Source organism: Amphiura filiformis, chromosome 3, assembly GCF_039555335.1.
Source record: "Amphiura filiformis chromosome 3, Afil_fr2py, whole genome shotgun sequence".
NCBI classification, from domain to species: Eukaryota; Metazoa; Echinodermata; class Ophiuroidea; order Amphilepidida; family Amphiuridae; genus Amphiura; species Amphiura filiformis.
In genome coordinates this window covers 33,645,964-33,671,665 of record NC_092630.1, presented here as the reverse complement: position 1 = coordinate 33,671,665, position 25,702 = coordinate 33,645,964, and the positions used below count along the sequence as shown (strand labels likewise).

The 25,702-nt window shown below is 33.8% G+C and overlaps 1 protein-coding gene across 2 annotated transcripts in view; it reads left to right on the top strand.

Moving 5' to 3' along the window:
- LOC140148399 (prominin-1-A-like) overlaps positions 1-25,250 on the top strand; it is a 114,653-nt gene extending 89,403 nt beyond the window's left edge. For both annotated transcript variants that reach the window (XM_072170328.1, XM_072170327.1), the window contains 11 exons: positions 805-951; positions 2,050-2,145; positions 5,868-5,948; positions 6,608-6,661; positions 7,145-7,225; positions 7,955-8,023; positions 13,025-13,114; positions 14,834-14,952; positions 15,452-15,481; positions 18,084-18,116; positions 19,474-25,250. In XM_072170328.1, the coding sequence (XP_072026429.1) occupies positions 805-951; positions 2,050-2,145; positions 5,868-5,948; positions 6,608-6,661; positions 7,145-7,225; positions 7,955-8,023; positions 13,025-13,114; positions 14,834-14,952; positions 15,452-15,481; positions 18,084-18,116; positions 19,474-19,501 (828 nt within the window). In that variant the 3' untranslated portion in view covers positions 19,502-25,250. The remainder of the gene's footprint in view (positions 1-804; positions 952-2,049; positions 2,146-5,867; positions 5,949-6,607; positions 6,662-7,144; positions 7,226-7,954; positions 8,024-13,024; positions 13,115-14,833; positions 14,953-15,451; positions 15,482-18,083; positions 18,117-19,473) is intronic.
- Positions 25,251-25,702: the final 452 nt, after the last annotated feature.

Sequence of the window (25,702 nt, the reverse complement as noted above, 5' to 3'; positions counted from 1 at the left end):
AAAATCCAAAAAAAAGAAAACCAGGGTTTTCCTAAAAGTCTGGTTGAAGTGTGCACCTAGCTCAGTCTACCTTTGTGGTGCAACAACCACTCTAGTTATAAGCAAAAAAATGGCCCAGTGAGTAATTAAAAAGACCCTATTGTACTATTATTTTCTTTGGTCCCCCTCCCCCTATGAGCCGTACGACATCAGCAGGAAAACTGCTGCTATGTATGAGGATTGAGCTCAACTATGAAACTTAACCATTGTATAATATTAATACATGATTTAGCATGTGCATGGATTAACAAAACAAAAATGTGACCATGTCATGTCAAAAGATACATGTCAACAGGGCTATTAAGATACATTACAATTTAGTATAAAGAATATAAGGAAATTTAAAAAAATCAGTTTTCCTTTGAATGTTTTATTGTCATTCTTTCAAATCTTAATTTTGTCAAAAGGGACTGAGATTCTATGCCATGTCGGAAACTAGTCAATTCAACAGCGTTGTAATGTGTCACCAAAAATTCAGGTCAAGTCATATGGACTAATTTTTAGCTCAAATCAAGTCACTTGAGTCACTGTACAAATTCAATGTTGATTCACCGAATATCACTGGAGTCAGTCACCTCATTTCACCCCGAGTCACAATTATGACTTGTTACAACTCTGTAATTCAGAGAGAGGGAAAGATCTCCTTTGGGAATTATTGCTGTCAAGAGTTTCTGATGGTCCTAACAGTAGCATAATGGGTTATAGACTTGACTTCATCATTCATTTTTCTAATCACCATTTATTTCTCTGTTTTGTTCAATGCAGTTCATTCCTGACATCAACGACCAGTTTACAAACATCTCAGGTGATTTTAGTTCAATAAAAATCCTTACAGATGATACAAGAGATATTCTGAATGATTTTAAGAATTCACCTGTTGATACAATTGACTGGACCGTGACTAAGGCTGAGGTAAGTTAGAGTTGCTTTTTGTAGTGAGGTCAATGACCTTTAATTTCAATAATTTGGCATTTAGCATACCTGCCAACTGTCCCTATTTAATAGGGACTGTCCCTATTTTTACTGAAACAAAAAGCATAAAAGAGCGATTTTACCATGTATCCCTATTCTAGCAAAAATATCACTATAGAAAGGTATAGGAAATTCAGTAATGTCCCTATTTTCAGATTTTTTCTCCCATTTGTCCCTATTTGTGAGGTTTTAGTGTTGGTAGATATGCATTGTTGTATTTTGGTCAAATTTCTTGCCATTTCTGTACTTACATGACTTCAGAAAAATTCAATTATTCCTGGAATTCGGCTAGATATGAAAAAAACTTTTAAAAACAGCAAAGATAAACTACCTGGTAACACCACAGATCAAAATGTCAATTGTCTCGGAAATCACCCCGGCACCTATTTCTGGCTGTAATATATTTTTGTATTTGCCGATATTAGCCTCAGTGGGCTAAATTAGGGTACAAATATCCAGTTGTGCACTCTCAGAAATTGATGTCGTAAAAGTGCTTACCTTATAGATGCTGGATGTATTTTTTGAGTTATTGTGTACCTAAATTATCATTTCACCGAAAAAATGAACATGGAAATAATGGCTGTTAAAGTTAAAAGTGGTCACATTTTGCCCTTTGATTGAAGCTCATAGGTGAATGTGACAACTCTTGTTTTTCCTCTCACATTATTTGAACATCGGGTAAATCCACAGCCCCCTTGAGAAGTTTGATCCGAATCTATTAATAACTTGATATTAAAAGCGGACGAAAGAACTTGGGGGAAAGAATAACATTTTATCAGCTAAAACGGAGCCATTTGACCATGAGGTTCTTGTGAGATCAGTGCTTCCATAATGTTGCGCCCGCATACAGATGAGAATCGCATAGTGTATCTGTGTGTTAACAAATTGCGCAACTATGTGACGTGACACGTGTTGCTTGTGTACATCCTGCTTCGCCTCGTTGTTTAACTTAAAATAATGATGTCACCCATGTTATATGAGATCATATATAGGTGCACTCCAGCAGCTAAAAACAATACCTTTATTCTCTAATTACAGCTCGAGAAAGACCTAACTAATGAAGCTTTAGACCCCAATGACTTGTCAGTGTATGCAGCACAACTGAGATCGTTTGCAGAAACTCTGGGCAGCCCGGTAAGTTAATACTTTTGTGTCAAACAACTCATCTTGCTATACTACTAAAAACTGTTATTTTTCTGGTGTGCGACTTGCTTGTAGGTGTTAAAGTCTGTTTAGGTCAGATAAATTGATGTTATTGAACAAAGAGTTAGCATAGCCTAGTCTTGACATAGCAAGTGCATGGATGGATTAGTGACAGGCGCCATTGGTGATGGAATTTCCGATCGTTAGATGTTATGTAAGAGGAAGTTTATTGAGCGACAAGTCATTGTAATGTGATAGGACTTGGAAAATTGATCTCCCAGATTCTAAACTGTTTTTGATAAGTAAATTGATGAATCATCAATTGTGATTATATTGTCTGGAGGATGAAGATGCTTAAAGACAGGACATATCCGAGCAGTCATCAGTACTGTCAGGATTGGACTGAAAATCCCAACCGATGCTAAGCAAAAGCCACACAGCAAATAATGTGAACAACAGACAGAATAATGTCACACATACATTAACACAAGGAATATAATAAATACTTCAAAAAGTGGTTTCTCTTATACGTTCAAAAAAATCTTACAAATGGCAATAACAATTAAATATATCAATTATAGTGACTAATCAGATGAACCTCAATAAAGAGTGTACTTGATTTAAATCACTAGCGATAAAAAAAACCAAGTGCACTTTGAAAGGATACATCAAATTGTTGTTACATGAGGACTAGAGTTCCATCACAATGAGCGTTAGCAGTTTTACAACACGTTGAATCCATTCACGATGCCACAACACGTAGCCACACCTAGTTTCAACCAACGGTTACAAAACCAACAGTTCCCACTTCTAAATTCAAGAGTAGAGTATATACACACATGTACAGCTGTATAAATACAATTAATGAAGCTGTGACCAGAATTTGTTTCAAGTTCATACGAATAACTTCACACAATGTTCTAACTGGAATACTTACTATCCAGTCTGACCACTAGCATTGTACATGTACCAACGAGCTGTGGGTACCATGGGAGGGGTAGAGAAAACAAGCAATTACATACTTACTTGTTTTATACATTTTCCCCCATCACAAATCGGTGATGTCAATGTAACTAATGAGGTGAATTTTTCATTTATATTGTGACCGCACAAATACCTATAATAAACACAGGCAAGTACATCCCGAGACACCACATGCATTGATACAAAAAGTGCACACATTAAAAAGAGCCATGAAGAAGCAACAGATGACATATGAGAAGAAAATAGCATGCCAACAAAAGAAGATTGATGACCTAGTGAAGCAAAATCGAGAAGTTAGTGAAACAGACAGAGTTGCCCAAAAACCACCTACAAGGACTGAACTACAAAATACAAATCTCACACTATAAAATTTCTTGATAAACCAAGAGCGTCTGTGCAAGGAAAAACCAAAGATTGCAGATACACAGATAGCGACAAAATATTTAACATTTCCCTATATTACCAAAGTCTAAAAGCTTTTCGTTATTTGAAGACAATTTTTTATTTGCCAATGGAGAGAACTATTAATAAATGGTTAGAAGGCATGCAATTTGAGAGCAGTTTTAAGAGTAACATTTTGCAATACTAAAGAAGTGAGTTGAGAATATGAATATGAGACAGAGAGTGTGTGTGTTACTGGTTGATGAGGTTAGCCTCAAGGAAGGCTTGCATTACATTACAATGAAAAAAATTATATTATTGAAGGATTTGAGGACTTGGTAATATAGGGTGAACTCAAAAAGTTGCAAACCAAGGATTGATATTCATGATAAGGGGTATTTCCACTAATTAGAAGCAACCCGTTGCATATTTTTTTGCAAGGAATTTGACCCCAGACACTCACCTTGCAGATCTGATCAAAGAATGTATCTGAAAACTATATGACATTGTCTTAATAGTAAAGGTATGCATTGGGGATCAGGGGTAGGGAATAGGGGAGCATTCCAACAATTAAACATCACACAGGATCAGCCATTTTTGACTTATTTGGACCAAAAAATTAACTTTTTTGACTTTGATTTTGATATTGGTGGTAACAAGGTCAAATGAAAAATATCGAGGAATATTATGATTTTGAAAAGAAGAGAGGTAATGTGGGCCTGAGGGCAAGTCACAAACTTACTGACAAGCACATACACTACCTCCCTTTTCAAAAATGTGCGTAGCAACAGCGGCACAGGTCTTGTCTCATTCTGTGGCTTTTGGAATAAATACACTAGTGTCCTTAAATGATCTCCCCCAGAAGCTGCTTTCACTGCAGACTTTTGTGAAAGAATGGATGAAGTATTTGACAGCTTAAATAGTATGAAGAGAAAGTGCAAGTCTGTAGTGTCATGGTCAACCAACCATGTCAGCTTCTGGAGGGAGACCATTTCCTGGATGTAATCATGGCAAGTCCCATCGTCACATATACAATGTATTGGTGGGTGGATTATAGTTTCTTTTTAGTTGCTAGAGGCAATCAAGATTGTTTGGAAAACTTGTTTTCAGTTTTACGCCAGAAAGGGGGATCCAATGATACACCACAGGTTGGTCAATTTCGGTATTGTCTCAAAGCCGCTGTCATTGATACGTCCTGTAGGAAGGAATTGCTGGTTTGTTATAGATGACGACAATGACAGCAAATTTGTGCACTTCCTACTTGGTCTTACCCGTGGTCGCTCCAAATCTACATCCAAGCCCACATCCACATCCAATCCTGCAGGTATGCAGCAATTCACAACTCCACAATAGCCATCTCCCAGGAGCCATCTCTTCTGAAAACTCTGATCTGAAGATTTGAAGAACCTCAGCCCTCCATTTTGTTAACATAGCATGTGTTGTCTCATCAAATTGAGCAAGGTCCATGAGCAAATGTGTGATCACTCTTCTGTAGTATTATCAAAGTTGACATGAAAACAGGAAAGTTATGTATATTTAAGCAAATTCACAATTACACAGTAAATACAGCAAAGGGCAGCCATTTATGTTTACTAAAACTTGACCTTTGTAGATAGCTCCCTTATGTTTTATTTTTATTTTTTTGACTGATTCAACATCTTGATTCATTGATAGTACACAGTCACTACATACATAAACAAAATGCATAAGGCACCAATAGTTTCTAATGTTAACCATGCATAACAAAATAGCTGCCTTATGCATATGGTATGGTCATTGACCAACAATTTCAACGTCACTGAGGCCCCAATAAACAACTTTTTTTAAAATTTGGCATGGGGTAATATATTGATCAATGTCATGTTTTTAGACTAGGGACAAGAAATTTGCTTGGCATAGGAGCGTTTGATGCACCCTAATACATACACACACCACACCTAGATTGCAAGCTTCAGTGCACATACCTGCAACTAGATTAAGGGATCATGTCATTAATCTGAACCCAGAAAACAATCCACTTTTATTTTAAGGGATCAACCTCCAATATGTGACATATATATGTACTAATTTATTTATATAGAATTTGGCATGGGGTAATATATTGACCAATGGCATGTTTTTAGACTAGGGACAAGACATTTGCTTGGCATAGGAGCGTTTGATGCACCCTAATACATACACACACCACACCTAGATTGCAAGCTTCAGTGCACATACCCTCAACTAGATTAAGGGATCATGTCATTAATGTGCACCCAGAAAACAATCCACTTTTATTTTAAGGGATCAACCTCCACTATGTGACGTATGTACTAATTTTACATAATTATATTTATCTTTTTTTCCAGGATCAAGCAACATTTGAAGGACATGCTGACACAATTGATGGTCTACAAACTACTTATGTTGCTCCACTTCTAGCATCTGCAGTAAGTCATTGTTTTATATCAGTAAAACTACCAACACAAAATTGTCTGATTCCAAAGACAAGGCAAATATGTCTGAAAAAGACAAATGGCCAAATATTGACCAAGCTAACTTGAGACACATGCACCACACCGATCCAACTCTCAACGCGGTCAAGCAAAGGTTAACTCCTATTAGTGAGATTAGTAACCACAGAGTGTGTTTTTATAGTGGCAGAAAAATAAGTCAAACCAAGACACACACTTTGACTTTGAGCCAATCCACCAGGTAATTGTCGCTACAAAATATAGGCCTAATATTTTTACGCTGACTCCTGACATTACAGTGGCAGGACACCTCGGTGTGAAAATGCAAAGCACATAATTATTGCCATTTTTTACTGGCCGGTAATATTTCATGTTGTGGCCCAGTATTGCAGGAATTGCCACATTTGTCAATTTATGGACAAAGGGCATGCATAAAGTTAAATTGATAGAATTCTATAAGTGAAAAGTTTTGTTTTGTTTTAAGTACTTCTTTCTTAATACCAAAATTGACAATTCTTATAGCTTCTAAAAAATAATTTTTTGCCTAGTGGTTTGTTTGATACATGCAAAGTGAAATATTTATTTGCATTCAGTGAATATGCTCCATATCTGTTTATTTTGTGTTTTAATTGCAGGCCCAGATGGTCACTGAAATTGAAACTTTGGAGACTTATACAAGTTCTATTGATGTAAGTAAACATTGTCATAATGAATTGTGTTTTATAAATCTTTTCTATAGTAAGCAAAACATACTTGATTTGTTGTTACTGAGATCAAAAATGGCACAAATGAAGTGTAGTTGTCTCAGTGGTTACGGCCTTGGACTCATAATCCGAGAGCTTGCTCGACGTGCGTGGGTTCGATTCCCGTTCCACCACCATGTTGCGCCCTTGGGCAAGGCGCTTTGCCTCGCTTGCCTCACCCCACCCAGGTGCAATGGGAAGCTTTTAGGGGTAGTCACAGTCATTGTACTGATAGACCCTGCACCACTTGTAGACTGTAAACGTGGTTCCGACATTCTAATGACGGCGGAATAAATGTAATTTAATAAAGCGCTTTGAGGCTGTTTACAGCATAAAGCGCTACATAAATATCTACATTTTTATTTATTTATATAACTTGTGTAGATTTGATTCATGGTTTATTCTTATTGTTTGTGTTTATTTCTCTAGACATCTGTTGACAACACACTTACTGCAGCAGACAATGCCCAGAATTATATTGATAACAATGTTGATGGTTTGGTTACATCTGTGAGTATTACCATTTGAAGATTTTGGATGAAGACTTTGACTTGATTTCACAATAACATTTAACCCGTATTGTAGAGTTACGAGTACTGTTTACTGTCGTAACTTTCTGATGGGTTCCTATAAAATTTCTATTACTCAGGATGTGTCTCAACCAAATTTACAATGGGGTTGAGGAAATACAATGGGTCTGCAATACATTGTAACTGTTAGTAATGTTGTAAGTGTTAAATCCACCTTCAATCTGATCATTAAGAGACTAAAAGTTGCAAATATTGTCTTAAGGATGACAAAATTTGGCAACCTGAGATTATTTCTTGCACTACAACCTGCAAAGAAATTTTAGCACAAATTGGAAAGGGTATTCTTAGATTTGGGCTATTCCAGTTGAAGTCCGTACACCCACTATTAAAGATATGACTTTCATCTCCAACACAGGGAGTGCAGATTTCAAATGGAGTCACTCATTCAAGTAACCCTATTTAAAACTCACACTTTCTGTGTGTACGATTAAGGTTTACACTGACGTCAGACGCAAACTAGTCTTTTTAATTGCGGTCTTCAATTATAGTAGATTTTAATGACATCTTAAAAGATGTCATTGGTACTGTTCTGTTTTAGGCGATAGACATCATTAGTCTATCCTTATTAGTCTATAAATGGGTTTGAAAAATACTTTTTATCATAAAGGCTAATTTGCTTACATATCTTCATGGTCTGTTTGCTTTGTAGGAGGTTGTTAAATATGCAGATCGCATTCTGGGTTACCCAGAACAATTTGTGGAATATGCATTGGAACAGGTACGTACTACAGGCAGTTGCAAACAAGTTTTCAACACTTCACCATATGTGACACGATCAAGGGAAATGAGTCGGATGTCCCTAATATTAATTTTGAGATATTAGCAAAGAAAGTGTTAAAATTCTTTTGTTTTATATTGTTTTCAGCGATTGATAAATTGATGTAACTTTGCAAAGAAAAGTCATATCAACATGGGATTTTCAGTTTCAGAAAGCTCTAAATGTCCTCTTGAGAAACATAATGTAAAACTCATTTCGACCAGGGTTGACATGTGACTCATTCCCCTTGATCATGTCACATATGTGTACATTTGTACATCCATATCAAAACGATGCACTTGTCGGCTGCTACATGTGTCTCATTTCACATAATAGCTAGGAATAAATACCAGACTCATCTCCGAAGTAGATGTCACTTCAAATAATCTTAAGTCACATGGTTTAGGAATACATAAAACATTCCTTATACAATTTGACTTGGGGATAATTTGAAGTGAGCTACACTTGATATGAGTCTGGTATTTATTCCTAGTTATTATGTGAAATGAGACACATGTAGCAGCCGACAAGTGCATCGTTTTGATATGGATGTACACATATAATAAAAATAATATCCAGTGAACAAAATTATACTAGCTATGCAGGATTTGAACTTGTGACCATTGATTTACTTGTGATGGTAAAGTAAATCAAAAGTTTCCAGTTTGCTCTTCATATATAAGAAATTCAAACACGTTCAAACACTGCTAAATATAATGCTCTTAGATTGGTAACATAAGGCTTTTTTGGATACCAGATATGTTTGTGTTTTGTGTTTTGTTTACTTTGGATATTAATGTTATTAATTACTGTCTGTTCAATTAGCTTAGATTCTTGAATTTTTGAGATATTTGATAAAAAAAAAATTGTAGTCAAAGTCATCAAAGAAAAGTGTTAGCACAGCCTTAGACCTAACGTGATTTATACTTTTCAAATTCTAAAGTTCAATTCAAAATCCCATTTCTTTTCAATTTTGGTCTTTTCCCGCGATATTTTTATAACAAGCCGTAGAACGTCGAGTACCATAAACTTTTTTGAATCAATCCATTTAGAGCAATGGGGACCAATGTCATATTGCGCTGAGATAGTATTGTAAGATAGTATAAGATAGTGTACTGTTGAAACATTACGTTATTATTTATGAACTAAGTTTTCTACAGGCCCAGCTTATATAAATACATTCCTTGCTTATTTATTTACTTACTTACTTACTTACTTACTTACTTACTTACTTACTTATTTATTTATTTATTTATTTATTTATTTATTTATTTATTTATTTATTTATTTATTTATTTATTTATTTATTTATTTATTTATTTATTTATTTATTTATTTATTTATTTATTTATTTATTTATTTATTTATTTATATTTTATTTTTTATATTTATTTAATTTATTTTGCGAATGGGTCTGAGCTGAGACGAATATACCTAAAGGGATAGGAAGCAATGCACAATTACCCTCTCAGCACTGTGCCAGGTCTGTTGCGGTATTGTTATGTAAATAGCGTCAATCGATCCGAGTGATTGCTGCATTACTTCCGGGAGTTCGGTGTCGATGCTCTCTGCGCATGCGCAAATCAATTATAGGTCGCCTTTTAATTGACCTCGAGGTCACTTTTGGTAAACAACTTCTCGAAGTACGTACGTAAATTGAAAGTTCTCAGTCAAAAGTTTCGTCTAAAGTTTCTTCGTCAGCGATTATTATGGAATCCAACTTTGTTAAATGGGATGATATGGACTTAGATTTTTTATTTGGAGAAGACAACTGGACAGATAACGAGAATGAGGAGGTATTTGGTGATGAAAATGAGTGGGTTTCGTCGAGTGAAAGTGACAAATATCTGTCATGATCCATTTTCTTGTGAATTTCAACACAAATTTAATTGGTTTTTTAAGAAAATGGGGATTTTTGAACAAAACGGTAAAAAATTGCCTCTTTTTAAACCTTATTTATATAAAAAAATGAAGGCAGATAGACAAAAACTGATTTGATTAACTCTCTCTTGAGTTTATCAGAAACCAATATAAAAAGAAACAAATATCTGTCATGATCCATTTTCCTGTGAATTTCAACACAAATTGAATTGGGTGTTTTAAAATGAAAATGGGGATTTTTGAACAAAACAGTAAAAATTTGCCTGTTTTAAACCTTATTTATATAAAAAATGAAGACAGATAGACAAAAATTGAGTTTAAGATCACAATCTCTCTTGAGTTTATCAGAAACCAAAAAAAGGAAACAAATATCTGTCATGATCCATTTTCCTGTGAATTTCAACACAAATTGAATTGGGTGTTTTAAAATGAAAATGGGGATTTTTGAACAAAACAGTAAAAATTTGCCTGTTTTTAAACCTTATTTATATAAAAAATGAAGACAGATAGACAAAAATTGAGTTTAAGATCACAATCTCTCTTGAGTTTATCAGAAACCAAAAAAAAGGAAACAAATATCTGTCATGATCTATTTTCTTGTGAATTTCAACACAAATTTAATTTTTTTAAAAAGAAAATGGGGGATTTTTGAACAAAACGGTAAAAAATTGCCTCTTTTTAAACCTTATTTATATAAAAAATGAATGCAGATAGACAAAAACTGATTTGATTACAATCTCTCTTGAGTTTATCAGAAACCAATAAAAAAGGAAACAAATATCTGTCATGATCCATTTTCTTGTGAATTTCAACACAAATTTAATTGTTTTTTTAAGAAAATGGGGATTTTTGAACAAAACGGTAAAAATTTGCCTCTTTTTAAACCTTATTTATAAAAAAAAAATGAAGGCAGATAGACAAAAACTGATTTGATTACAATCTCTCTTGAGTTTATCAGAAACCAATAAAAAAGGAAACAAATATCTGTCATGATCCATTTTCTTGTGAATTTCAACACAAATTTAATTGTTTTTTTAAGAAAATGGGGATTTTTGAACAAAACGGTAAAAAATTGCCTCTTTTAAACCTTATTTATATAAAAAATGAAGGCAGATAGACAAAAACTGATTTGATTAACTCTCTCTTGAGTTTATCAGAAACCAATATAAAAAAGAAACAAATATCTGTCATGATCCATTTTCTTGTGAATTTCAACACAAATTTAATTGTTTTTTTTAAGAAAATGGGGATTTTTGAACAAAACGGTAAAAATTTGCCTCTTTTTAAACCTTATTTATATAAAAAATGAATGCAGATAGACAAAAACTGATTTGATTACAATCTCTCTTGAGTTTATCAGAAACCAATATAAAAAGAAACAAATATCTATCATGATCTATTTTCTTGTGAATTTCAACACAAATTGAATTGGTTTTTTAATGAAAATGGGGATTTTTGAACAAAACGGTAATAATTTGCCTCTTTTTAAGCCTGAATTATAAAAAAATGAAGGTAGATAGACAAAAACTGATTTGATTACAATCTCTCTTGAGTTTATCAGAAACCAATAAAAAAGGAAACAAATATCTGCCATGATCCATTTTCTTGTGAATTGCAACACAAATTAGCTTTTTTCTGTACAAATTTATGTGTTTTTGTAACAAAACTAAGGATTTTGGTTATTTTAGGGATTTTTCATGGATAAATGTCATGTTTTACAAAAGCTTAAAAAAAAATACAAGTTAATACCGATTTGAAACGAGAACCAAATATTACGAAATTCCAGGTTTGAGAATCGTATTTGCTTTCATTTTTCAATGAATTGATACACAAAATGAGCCAAAATCATGTTTTTACGACAAAATCGGCATGTGACTAAAGTATCAGAATTGGAAGCCTGTGCATACGAAATGCACAGTGTCATCATCACTCACGTAAGCTTTATAGTCGATCTCAAAACAGCGCCTGTTCTCGCTTTTCATCGTATAAATCGTTTTAACTTCAACATTTACGTAGAGTAACAATGAATTTAACTTACCTTTTAATTTATCTAGCTGTTTATGTGGAGAATACTGATAAAATTAGCGTTATTTTGTGACGAAATTTCGATGTAGTTTTCATTCAGAGAGTCGCCATTTTGTTTGTTTGTTTCCGTACCCACGCCAACAGCGCCGTGTACGATGAGAGTTGGTGAAGCCGCAACAGACGTACTGAGCGATGCTTGGGTAAATAACAATAGATCGAGTGCTTGCTTCCTATCCCTTTAGGTATATTCGTCTCAGGGTCTGAGAAGGTTTAGAAGGTTGACATTTGGAAACAAAAGAACTTTTGTACAAGAAAATATTATTTAAAACAATCAGATTACAGAAAACAATTCTTGTAAAGTCACTGTATCTGAAAATGTCAAGCGAATGCTGATATTCTTGGGAAGGAATGATGGTATTAAACAAAACTCAATTAACATTGTAAACCAGTTGAAATAAGAACGAAATCCATAATTTTAATGTCATTGTTTAGGAAAAAATAATGCTCAGAATAATGTTATGCAAACGTAATCGCGCCATATAATTCCGTGTAACAAAAACCGGTGGACCACCATCACCTATAGAACCTATCCAATAGCCGGAACGGTATAACAATTGAAATGGCAGGACAGATTGTTTTGCTAAATTGGATAGGGTCTATGCCCTAAGTTGAGAATGAACCGTCCCACTCGATTTGTGAAAAGGTCGCGAACCCATTTGGTGGACCCAAGTAACTGCCTTAATGAGGCAAAATTCAAAAGAAATGGGGTTTTAAATAGAACTTTAAAATTTGAAAAGTATAAATCACGTTAGGTCTAAGGCTGTGCTAACACTTTCTTTGATGACTTTGGCATAATTTTTTATTTTTGAAATATCTTAAAAATTCAAGAATCTAAGCTAATTGAACAGACAGTAATTTGCTAATAGATTGCTAAGATAAGGTTTTTTTGGATAACAGATCTGTTTGTGTCTTGTTTGTTTAATGTTATTAATATTTGTAAAACAGAAAAAACAGAAAAAATACTAATATTATTAATTTCTGTGTGATGTAATACAGGTTACTACTGAAGTAGGTCGATGTGAACCAATTGCTAACCTGTGGAATTCTGCCACAAGGATATTATGTAGAAATCTATTGGAATCATTTGTAAGTATTCATGCTTGTAGTTTGTACTAGTAGAATTTACGGGAGTTTAATTTTATGTTGAAATTTTGACTATTATAAATTATATAACACCTTGCTTAGCTAAATAAATATGGTTTGCTTAAGTTGTTGTTATCCGAAATTTCTAAAGATATGTTGACAACACAAACCCCTTACCATTTAAGGCCATATTAAATCCTGTGTCTCAAAGCTGCCGCGCGCATTAGTCAAATCGTGCGCGCAGTCCTCTTTGAAAATCAAGAAATTCATTTTTTTTTATCTCTTTTTATATTTTTTAACAAAAGGTGAAAATAAAACTCAAAATTCGAATTTGATTTTAAGTTTTCGATTTTGTTTGCAAACTTTGGACACAAAAATAATAAAAGAGAGGAATAATACTAGTTTGTAGCACTAGCAGTGACTTTTTTGTCTGCTATTCCAACATTTGCAACATTGGATATTTTTTGCACAAAATGCTCGTCCGAAATCCTGTACTGACACATAAAAAAGTTAAAATTAACAAAAAAATACATTAAAAAACACCGCATTCCGCATTAGGTTTTCAATTTCTCACAAGCTTTGAGACACAGGATTTAATTAAGATGGCCTTAGTCATCTTTACCTATTTCTCAAGTAATATTGAGGAGTACAGTGTTAAAAAACTACCATACTCAGCCTAATTAGCACCCAACAATCTTCTCTAAAGCGCCCCTGAGAATTTTTTGAGTGACAAGTGTTTAAGCACTTCTTTCAAATGCTTCTGTACAACTAAATTCCATCATTTATAGTATTAAAATTAGTTTTTAACCTTGTAGTTCAGGATTATGATAATTTTGACTTCAAATTTGATGTATTTTGAATGTTTATTTATGTACATTTCCATTATAAGTTTCATTTCATAATTTTAATTGGGTTGAATTACCAAGTTTGGTAATGACAGCAGGTGCTTTTATCAGGTTGCATCGTAACAATGCTGAAAAATCGCCCTCATACATGCGTGTATTCACTCTACAGGGTTAGGATAGTTCAATACTGTGACCAGTGAAATATGCACTTATGTCAATGCCAAACTTGACGTGAAACAAAGTGTAGGGTCCACAACTTATAAGTTCCCCCTAAATATTTTTATGAATAAGTCGAAAAATATTTGACGAAATGCAAAGGTGTAAAAATGTATGGGTAGCCCTATTTGTTTTACACATGGACCAAATTATAGCCTCGCACGTCATTGCGTTCAGTCACAATGGTTCATTATGTAAAAAAAGAAACCGCTTTAAACAGTGTTAAAAGTTGCATCTGAGTCCATAGGAATAACTCTCAAACAATACTGTAGGCCAGGTCTATTCATGTGTTTGTTAAAGAAAACCTGACTGCTATGGACTCAGGTGCAACTTTTAAAACGGCCTCTTTTCTTACTCAATTAACCATTGTGACTGAACGCAATGTGTGACGCTATAAATTGGTCCACATGTGTAAAACAAACAGGGCTATACATACCTGTTTATATTTTTACATTTCGTAAAATATTTTTCGACTTATTTTAAAAAGTATTAGGGGGAACTTATAAGTTGTGCACCCTATAATACTTCTCTGTCATAGTACTTCCACTCACCTTTTACTGTGATATGCCACTGGTTTTTAAACTTAAAATTACTTCAAAGTATTAAATTCTGAACTTTTTGTATGAATTGTATCCAAATTGTTTGTCATGTTTCTTCTTAGAATGCCATCTGGTTGACCTTGGGCTGGTGTACCTTCTTCTTGATGCCTTCTATCATCTTTGGAGTCAAATTGGCTAAGCATTATCGTATTATGGACTATGAAGACAGCTATGATGAGTAGTAAGTAGATTAAATTATGCTGGTTAAGGAATTTTCTTTGAGATGATTTGCACTGATGACATGAGAATGCTTTGCAACTGAGATGATTTAAAAATGCTTTTGCTCTAGATCCTGAAAAACATAAAATTCAGGCAAATGTGTGTGTGTGTAATGAGGCCCACGGTACTCGATACAAATTTACCCGAATTTAGAACGCAAATCGCCCAATTGGGAGGAAATCTCGACTGAAAACTTCCGAACCTTAATGAGAAATTACTAACGATCAATAAATGGTCATGAAACCTATTGTAATTACATTATGGAGCTTCAGAGACTTAAACTTGAAGGGAGCTGCATACTTTTGTGAGTAATCGCCAAGAAGCCCAATTGTGCGCCTGGACATCACTGATACTACCCTGCAACAGTGCTGTGAAAGCTTCTGATATAAATGCATATGATAAATTGATGTTGATTGTATTGCTAATATTTAATAACATTGTGTCTTTTTTTTATATTACAGCTTGACTCCTCAGGAAATGGAAATGGCACAGTAAGTAACATAGTAAAACAATATTTGGGTTGTATTAGGTACATTTCAAGGAGGGACATTGAATGGGTTAAAGTACAAACTACCTCAATACAAAAGTGTTTCACACCTGGGCAAGTGAGGCTTTTGGGATAGTATTACAAGTGAAGAAAAGTGTGCTGCCCTATTTCAAAATCCATGCAGAAGTAGTATTTGGTGCTAAAAGTGTGTTTGAAACATTAAATTTAGATTTGGTAAAACTACTTTTTTTAAAAGTCTGTTAGCAGGTGTCTTGTAGATTATCTTGGAAAAAATATGCTTCCAGGTGATGCTTTTTGCTTTAAAATGTTATAGATGTTATTAATCCTACACTATTCATATCAGTACAATTTTAAACATCAAAAAGAAACTCTTTAATAAAAGGTTTAGTTCACCAAGGATTGTTTTACCAGTCCCTGAAATGAACAGCTTACCAGTTTGTTGTACAACCAAGGGTAATATACATATATAACCCAGATTGTAATTCGGTTTCATTAGATGATCTCGTCCAGCTTTCCAGAAAGTGACCGTTGCCAAATATGGTGCTTATTGGAGATAAAGCCTCTGCTGAAAGGAGCAACCTTCTGTCGTTAATTGTAATGTAATAACAAATTGATGATAATGGCTCACAAAATATTCTTTTAAACCTGTTACAATACATTCCTTAAACTTATTGTGTTGAGACTCACATGAATTTATATCAAGAGCTTAACTTAGTAATGCTATTGCACCAAAGCAACACTTTAAGGGGGTACTACACCCCTGTCCAATTTGTGCCTATTTTTGCATTTTTCTCAAAAATTATAGCGCATTGGCGACAAGTAAGATATGTATATTATAGGGGCAAGGACTACAACTACGGCACTGGAAATTTTATTTCAGCACAGACAACAGTTGTGGAGTTACAGTCAAAAATGAGGGAAAACCAATATTTGATCAATAAATCAATAACTACTTGCCTTGAGTTGCTGAATTTTCAGTGCAGTAGTTGTAGTCCTTGCCCTATAACATACATATCTTACTTGTCACCAATGTGCTATAATTTTTGAGAAAAATGCAAAATAGGCACAAATTGGCCAGGGGTGTAGTAATACTTAAGACAAATACTTTTTAGAGACAAATATAAGAGTATTTTACATCATTGACCCACCATCATTGACTCACCTGTTTATTGCAAAGATGAGGTGAATTGTGCTATGAGTACGAGAAAATTAGGTTCATTTCTGTTCTTGTTTTTTTTTGGCTTATCTTGACTTCGGCGTAAATTTGCTGTGATAATTAGCGGTATGTGTATGAATGATATTAACTTGTTAAACTTCCTCTGTTTACTCTTTTTGTGGTTACGCTTTTTACATATTGTCCATTTTTGACAACCAATTATTTAACTTGGTAAGCAATATATTCTCCTTTTCATATATTTAAAAAGTAGGGCTTTAAAAAAAAAAGATACAAAAACAGTGTTTTCATGAACATATCAGTCATAATTTGTTTCACACATATATTGAGCGACTTATTGGCACTGATATTCTGAAAACTGTTTATCATTAAAAATAGTATTTTGCATGAAATTTCACATCAGAATAAATCACGTGTTCGGTTTAGATATGTTGAGTTGAATCAATTTGTAGTGTCTGTGACTTCAGTGTTTCCAGTGCCCAAAAATGTTTACACCCCTGATATGTCCTTTTTTGTGATCTGTAGCAAACACTGCACTGAAGTGATCCCTACACGGGTCCCCATTTCAAAGCACCCACTCGGTACCACATGTGAGCAGGCTTTGGGTAAACCCGGGTTACAAATTCTACTCTCATCTCTTGCAAGTTGTGGTCGTATTATTCTATGTAAACTCCCTTTGTCACCAATGACCTGTAGGTTTAACATGCAAAACCTCTCTTTAAACCCACACACAAAATAACAGAAACTGGACATTTAGCACATGTTTCCAAAAATTGATGCACATTATTATTTGCTCCATTTGGTGCAGAACTGCCAACTATACTATGATCAGCTCGTAATAGGCAGGGCTCATAACATTGTGGATCGATATAGAATTGCATGCACACAACTGGGCGTAGCAACTGCGTATTGTGTGGCTTGTGCCTGCTTTTTTAATTTACATGTAAGTTGGGACTTATTGACTTGCACTGAAAGAGAAAAATATCCCACCTAATAGGAGTTGATCATAGTATATTAGTTACTGTTTTGCAGTATTTTTTTTAACAAGACTACTAAAAAAATACTGAAGAATACTGAAACTGTTAAAAATGTTAAACATGAAAAGTGCTGAAACTGATTTATATGGAGAATTACTGATTTGAGTCTTGAGACTACTGAAGAGCGTTTTAGAAGCTTGGCAGATCTGATGTGTAATATACGGCCACATTTGTGACCATTTTGTGCAAGGCACAATAGTGAGGTTTGACAATGCTTTTTAATTTCCTGAGGCAGTTTCATTTATTTCACTATCATACAACAGTGGTCAATCTTACATGTTTACTGAAATTTATAGTATTTACAGAATTGTTTGGTGTATTATTCAATCAAAAATGAACTCTGCTCTTTCTTTGATTTTGTTTTTTCTCTGCAGTTTGAGCCAACAGTCTCCTATGTACCCAGCATCGTAAGTAAACAGCAACTGAACATTTTGATGGAATATTATTTAAAACAAGTTCTAGCTGTGTGTTTGATATTGGTTTGAAAATGGGAAGATTTTGAACAATATAGTATATAAATCACTGGCATATGTGACCATCCAAGAAGTGGTAGTAAAGTCGGCTCTAGATCACTTTCTGTTTATTGCAGATTTTGAAAGAATGCACTTTCAGCTTTAAAATGACACCTCAACCAACTTCATCGGACATCTGGAAGTGAAGTTATGGTTCATCAAAGGTCAAATTTCTAATATATTTTACATAGAAATCCATATACTGTTTTTGATTGTATCTCAAAATGGAAAATGCCGACTTTACGACCAGTTTGTGATGGATGGGCACATATTATCATGGTAGTATGATGGGACATGTTTCTTCCCCAAATTTTTTTTTAAAGATCCATTAGAAAGTTGTTGAAAAAAGTAGGATGACCAACACCAAGTCTCTGCTGTAAATTCTATAGGGAGTTCTGATTTACATGCTAACTTTGAAATGTGAAATACAATTCAAACCCACAAGCTAAGTTGAATGCACTTTTACTTCATCATTACAGGCCTAGGATGCCACGAAGAAGACAGTTTCAGGTTTATTCTACACATAAGGGCAGGGTGATAGTGAAGACTCGGGTTTAGTGGGAGGTGGGCATAGGGAAAAAAATCATATAATATGTAGTTATTTCAAAGCTTTCACTTAGCTTGTTTTCAAAGTTGTACAGAAGAGTGTTTGGTAACAATTACGCACATGCAAGTGTAATTATTTCTTTATTTTATTGATCAGTTTGTTCTCAGATGTTGTTTAAATGACTTTTTATCTTGCCTGAACATAGTAACCACTTTTCTGTTTGTTTGTCTGGAGCTGTTTAAGCAGGCAATTTGCATAATGTTAGCGCAAATATAGGAAATGGATAGCAGGTGTATGGTAGTGAAACCTGGTACACGGAATTGTATGCTTATGCTGATCGTCTGATTTGGGGGGTTTTTTTGGCAAAAAGTACACAAATTTAGTAGGTAAATCATTTGAAGTGTTAAAAATGTGATTTTTTGTTTGTTCATTTCTTTCGTTATTTTTTTAGTGGGTTTCATGATGGGTGGTTAGAAAATAGGATGTTGGGGATTTTTAATTTAGTTGTTTTTCTCAAGACCACCCTTGATTTCTCGCTGTTATCCAAAGTTATTGTGAAATCAGGCTTTGATTAAATCTGACTTGCTTATCATGTATCTCCATGTATCTATTGTCTTCTTGTTAAACAAAATGCAAACTGTTACTCAGAAATATGCAATGTGCTAATATCTCATTTTTTTCTTCCTATTTGTTTTCTTTTTGCAGAAATAAAGTAGCGCCTGGACATGTTTAACACCAACCATTATTTACAAGAGGATTGTACATAATTAAGTTTACTTTTTATTGAAAGTTGAGTTTATCTTTTTTTTCTTTTGGAATTTTAAAATTGTTCTTTGTACTTTGAAATCTCATAATACAGTTATTGGTAAATCAATTGATTTCATTTACGAAACATAAAACAATGTTGTTTTTCATTACTGTATTAACTGTATAGTTACCGTATAATTGCCAACAAACAATTTTTCAATATGTTTAAATGAATATGTAAATAATTTTAAATTTCTGATGGATTATAACCTGTTAAATTGGCTGTACACAATGGAATCTTAAACGTTTTACATAATTGCTTAAAATGCTTATAATTTAATCTTGCAAAGTTTTTTTTTATGATTAAAACACAGTTTGTGATTGATAATGTGCAATTTTATCAGAATCTTTCTAACAAAATGTGTGAAGTAATTTTACCACCAAACTGAAAATATTCAATTCTCTAGGTAACTGGAATTCCTTTCCCTTGTGTCTTTCAAAAAATGGGCTGAGTTTCTGTTTATAAATTTGCCCATTTGTATTGTGTAATTAACATTGTTCATTCCTTTAATCCTGACACATTGATGCAATATTTGCTTGTTTGTCTTCTAATGTAAAGATGCTTTTCACTTTTATTTATAATCAGTGCCATGCCCTTTTGTGATCGAAAGAAAGCAGATTTTTAAATTTAAATTTATATATTGATAAATTCATTTGTATGCAGCGAAGTGAGCAAAGACTGTAGATGCTTACTAGAGTTGTATTGGACTTGTAACCATTTGTTTCAATTTTGGTTGTAATTGCAGAATATAGTTCACACCCAACCTTAACCCTAAAACCCTAACCCTACCACTAACACTAACCTGATTTGGGGGAACAATATTCTGCAATTATGCCAAATTTTGAAATTTTAGGAAAGAAAATTGTATTTGGCTTGTAAACATTTGTTTAAATATTGATTGTAATTGCAGAATATAGCCCACACCCAACCTTAACCCTAAAACCGCAATCCATAACCCCTAACCTGATTTGGGAAGACTAGATTCTGCAATTATGCCCAATTTTGTAAAGCCATCTTAATTTAATAGTTTGTCTCAAAGCTTATTAAATTAAGATGGCCTAATAGTAGGAAAGAAAATCTTAAGAGGTAAGATTTTTTTTAAGGTTTTTAAAAATATTATAAAAAATAATTATTAATATGTGACACAATCTGGTCCATGGAGGCCAAAGATGGCATATTTGAAATTGAGATAAAGGCAAAAATATGAAGTAAAGAAACAATCAAATAAATAAGAAAACAGACATCACAATATACTCCATAACTTTAGATATGCTAGACCTGTAGTGTTTTCAGTATATGATAGACTGTATGTATCAGGTAATAATTATAATAACTCAATTTTCAAAAATGCTTCCTTTGGCCAGAAATGCTTCCTGATGGACTAGATCATGTTACATAATGTGAATGCATGACACTACCTGCTAATTGAAATGCAGGGTTAGGTCCTAACTTAGGACTAGTTGTGGACATGTCTTTGCTCACTAACAACTGAAATGTTTATTGTTTGTCTTCCTCTAAATGGAAATTGAAGTCAGCTAAAATTCAGGTAATAAGTTGCCTGGTGAAATATGACTTACTTTGTAAAGTATTAACATGAGGCTATTTCTTAATCTGACATTGAAGTATGTAAATATGACAATGACATTGTAAGGGACCATGAGAAGGATGTGATATACATGTGTGTTTGGTCATCATATGTAAAGAATATTGCTGCATGGAAATCAGACTTTTGCTGAGGAATATTATTCATTCACAATCACAATGGTGTGTATACCATTTTTCACCCTGATGTGGCAGTGATGTCAATGGGCATTTCATTGGGCTCAGCCTCAAATTGGTAGCGTTTGCTGAAACTGCTGACATGCACACACATACGCTTAAAGATGCCACATAGATACACAAGCAAAAAAGCTGTCTCAATGCATTGACGTCACTGCCATTTGAGGGTGGAAAATGGTATTGTGCTGATGAGTTGAAAACCAATATGTTGCAAGGTGCTGAAAGTTATTTGCCTGCAACAAAAATGTTTGAAAATTTCACTGTTTCAAAAAAGAAAGCAAAACCGCCCCACCCAAAAAAAAACCCAACAATTTTATTTGTCATGGCAACATTATTTATAAAGATTCAGCATAATAATTAAAAGTGTCCTGGCCTATCCTATTTGGATACAATGTTTTCACAGCAAAACTATGAATTCCACTGCTGCAAACTTGATTTCACTGGACGAGGTGAATTTCATGGATGACCAGTCACACATGGATTAGAAATGTTTGTATAATGTGAAAATAGTTCTTAAACAGGTTTTTAATTTGTCAAAACCAGTGAAGAAACTTACTATTTTCTTGCTGACAGTTTCGTCAGTGAATTATTGCTATTAGTGACTCAGCTATTAGTGACCATGTAGCCAGGGCTAATCATATTATCAATTGGGGGGAGTCTAAAATCTTAGAGAGAGAGAGTGACAGAAAAGTGCGATGGATAAAAGAGTCAATTCAGATCAGGAGGAGGGGGCGAGGAGTGATGAACAGAGACAAGGGGGTCTACAATCTGAGTCATGTTTATGATCCTCTTTTGGAGACTGCGAGTAGGACTAACATCACTACCGGAAGTGACATAACTTCCTGCCAGTCATCAGCTGTTGGATCACAACATCAACAAGCTTCGATAAAGTCAGTGGTTCACTGACAAAACTGTCAGCAAGAAAATAGTAAGTTTCTTCACTGGTTTTGACAAATTAAAAACCTGTTTATTTCGTTATTACCAAACCTGATGAACCTGTTTCAAAAAAAAAAAATAGTTCTTATTCTTGATTTCTTTTTACAATATGAACATGTTTGAATTATTATAGTCTGGATAAGAAATCTGGTTCTCATAAAATATATAATGTTTTCATGTAATTTGTTGTATTAGGTTGTCGCTTTTTATCAACAGTAGCAACCCATTAGTTTGCAAACAGAGATAAATTTTAACTGGCCACTAAATTCCTGCCTGTATATAGTATAGAAATGAAAACCTGCATGTATATAGTGTAGAAAAGGGAAACAATGAATATATGTAAGAGTGCTGTTGAAAAAGGGTCATTTATAAGATTTTCGTAAACTATATATTGTATAAAAGCATTATTTCAAATGTGAAAAGAATATGGCTATTATTGTGGCCTCCATACATTCCATTTCTGTAAATTGGTAATGACAACAGTGAGTAACAAATCAATTTACTGATCATTTTCTAATCCACTTAAATCAAATCCATTTTTCAACTTTGAGTTTGTTGTGTTTTCTGTACTTGAATATCTTGTGTTGCACCTGAACAGAGATTCATTTTATTATTATACACATGCACTGGTGCACACAAGTGGACTAACACTTCAATATGGTGTAATTTGTAGTATCACTTTTTTTAGGTCGTCCAAACATAGTCCCAACATGCAGTGAGTGTATCCATCAATATTAGCAGGTCATATCCAGTTACAACCAAATTTCGATTACAACTGCACTACAAGAAACTTCATGTAAGAACACAAGGTCAATTAGGAACGCACTGAGCTATTCCTGTTGATATCCACAAACCCCTATAGCAGACCTGACCTTAATCTCTCATGCAGGGAGTATGAATTTCAAATGGGATTACCTGAATGGGTGACGCCATTTGTGACTCCAAAGACTGGGCATTGGGCTCATCCAGTTGAAATCCAAACTACCCTTGTGGGAGTATGTTTTTAAAATGTAATTGGTCAGGCTTTATTTGGCCTCCTTGGAGCATATTGTGTCACAATGCATATGTACCTGTAGATACAGCCTTTTACATTGACTGAATGAATAGGCTAGTATAGACACTGCAGCATTCTGTATCATGTCATTCAGTATTATATTCACCTTGTATTATACATTGTAGTGATATTTATTGTTGAATTTATGGTACTCAGACATGTTCCACCAATTAAATGAATTTCAGTTGAAATCTAGTTTTTGCTAGATGAAAGTTGCAGTTTCAAACATATCATGTAATTATCCAGTCCTGCAACTATCAGTCCCTGCTTGCCTGTGTACTTTAATACAATCATTTCTAGATTTTATTTGATTCATTTGCTTAAAACAATGTTTAGACCTTAGCTTAAATATATCAGATAAATCATACTGCCAGTACATGAACCCAATCCCTGCAGAGGCATTTGAATGATAAAATTTGATGCTAAAACTGAAATTGAATTTATATGCAAAATATGTATATTAACGCTCTTAGAGAAAGAGAATGAATCACATAAAGATATGCACATAATATAATATTATTTAAATTTCTGTATAAGTAGCGTTTATGTTCAGTGTAGGGAAAATGTAGTTTTAGTCATCTGTGACCTGCTACCACAAAATAAGCAAAAAGTCACCAACTTTTGAGACATCCTGGCTGCTGAGTTGATGTTCTTTGTTTTTCATGCACCTGTACAATGGCCCATTGTGTCCCCATTCACCAAGGACATACTATTGGCTTGAACAGGTGTATGTGAAGAAAAGAACACCAACGCTGCAGCCAGGATGTCTCAAAACTTCCAACTTGAGACATTACGCTCATGTTGTGGTAGCAGGTCACATATAAATTATATGTGTATTATATTTAAATAATAATTCAGATTATATAGCTTTATCACTTCTTGCCATGATATAAGTTATATGAAGCAGAATTGACAGATTAAATTATCAGTAATGTAGATAATGCAGAAATAGCAGCAATGAGCACAGGGTGCAAATGGGAACATTTGAAATAGATTGTATAGTGCTGCATGAATCACTTTGATTTCAATTAGTGCGTTAATATTAACCCTTTACACAGTAATCTCAAAATGAGGTTTTACCCACAAAGTGTATGTTGTTTTTGAGTATGCCTTTCATACACATGCTTTACTTACTGTGTACGCTTTGCAAAAGCCTTCTGGCGCATTGCAAGAAAAGCATGAAAAACAAAAATGCAAAGGGTGAATACAGAGCAGTTGAAAATATTGTTCATATAAAGATAATTTATCTTAATATATTTCTTCTTATCGTCTTATCGTAAAAGCAGATTAGTGTATGATCTAAAGTGAGACTATTAGACTACACCAGGTAACCTACCAGCATCTAATAAATACAACATCTTTGAAACTACACCCACATATGCACCCCCATACACAGACTCACTAACACAAACACCCCCACTCATCTATTGCAAAAAAGATCTTGTACTATATATGTTGTAAATCCATGTGACTGACATCAAGTACACAATTTAACATGTACCTATATATATTTTTGTATTGATGTGTAAGTTAAATGTATCAGCTAGGTCAAAAAAAGGTTGTTTCAGAAACATTTGGCAAAAAACCCTACATGTCATTCAATTTTTTTTTGAGTTGAGAAAAGGAAAAAACATAAAAATTAAGTGCTGCACATGATTTCTTTTTTAGTGCCTCACTAAAATTGGCTGATCGTGTAGCGCTGCATGGCCAATCTGATTTCACATATCTACGCACGTAAGTTTCTGGGACAAACTTTTCGCATTATTGTAGTGTTTAGGCTGCTATTGATAGTAGAACTTGTACAAGTTATATTTAGACCCTGCTATCCAATGTATCTTTAAAAATATTTTTATGTTACTTTTGGTTGTCTTTCAAAATATGCTTTAATTTTGCCAGTACTTGTTTTTTTAAAAATTTTATGTTTAGTTTTGCCACCAATTACAGCTGCTTGTGTATTATGTGATATTGAATTATTTCAAGTTTTTTGAAACTAAATAATTTTGTTTTGTAGTGAGTCAAGTGTTTTACATTTCATGTCTGTTTTGTTTGTTTTTCCTGCTTTTGTGTGGAGCAGGGTTTGTTTGCTTAGCAACAATATACTATATGTTTGTAATGTACAGTAACGTTTAATATTTATTTAGTAATTTTGTTTAGTAATTCATGCAGAAATATTACTGTTATGTTTTTGAAACTCTTATAGCCGTGTGGTAAATGTATATTTACACACATTCTGTGATTTTAAAAATATAAGCGGTCTGGACTTGGGGCTAAATTTTGGTGGATTATTCTCATCATCTTAACCATAGTAGTAGCTGTGTGATAAAGACTTCAAGTTCATAATTGGTTCCGTATTTTAT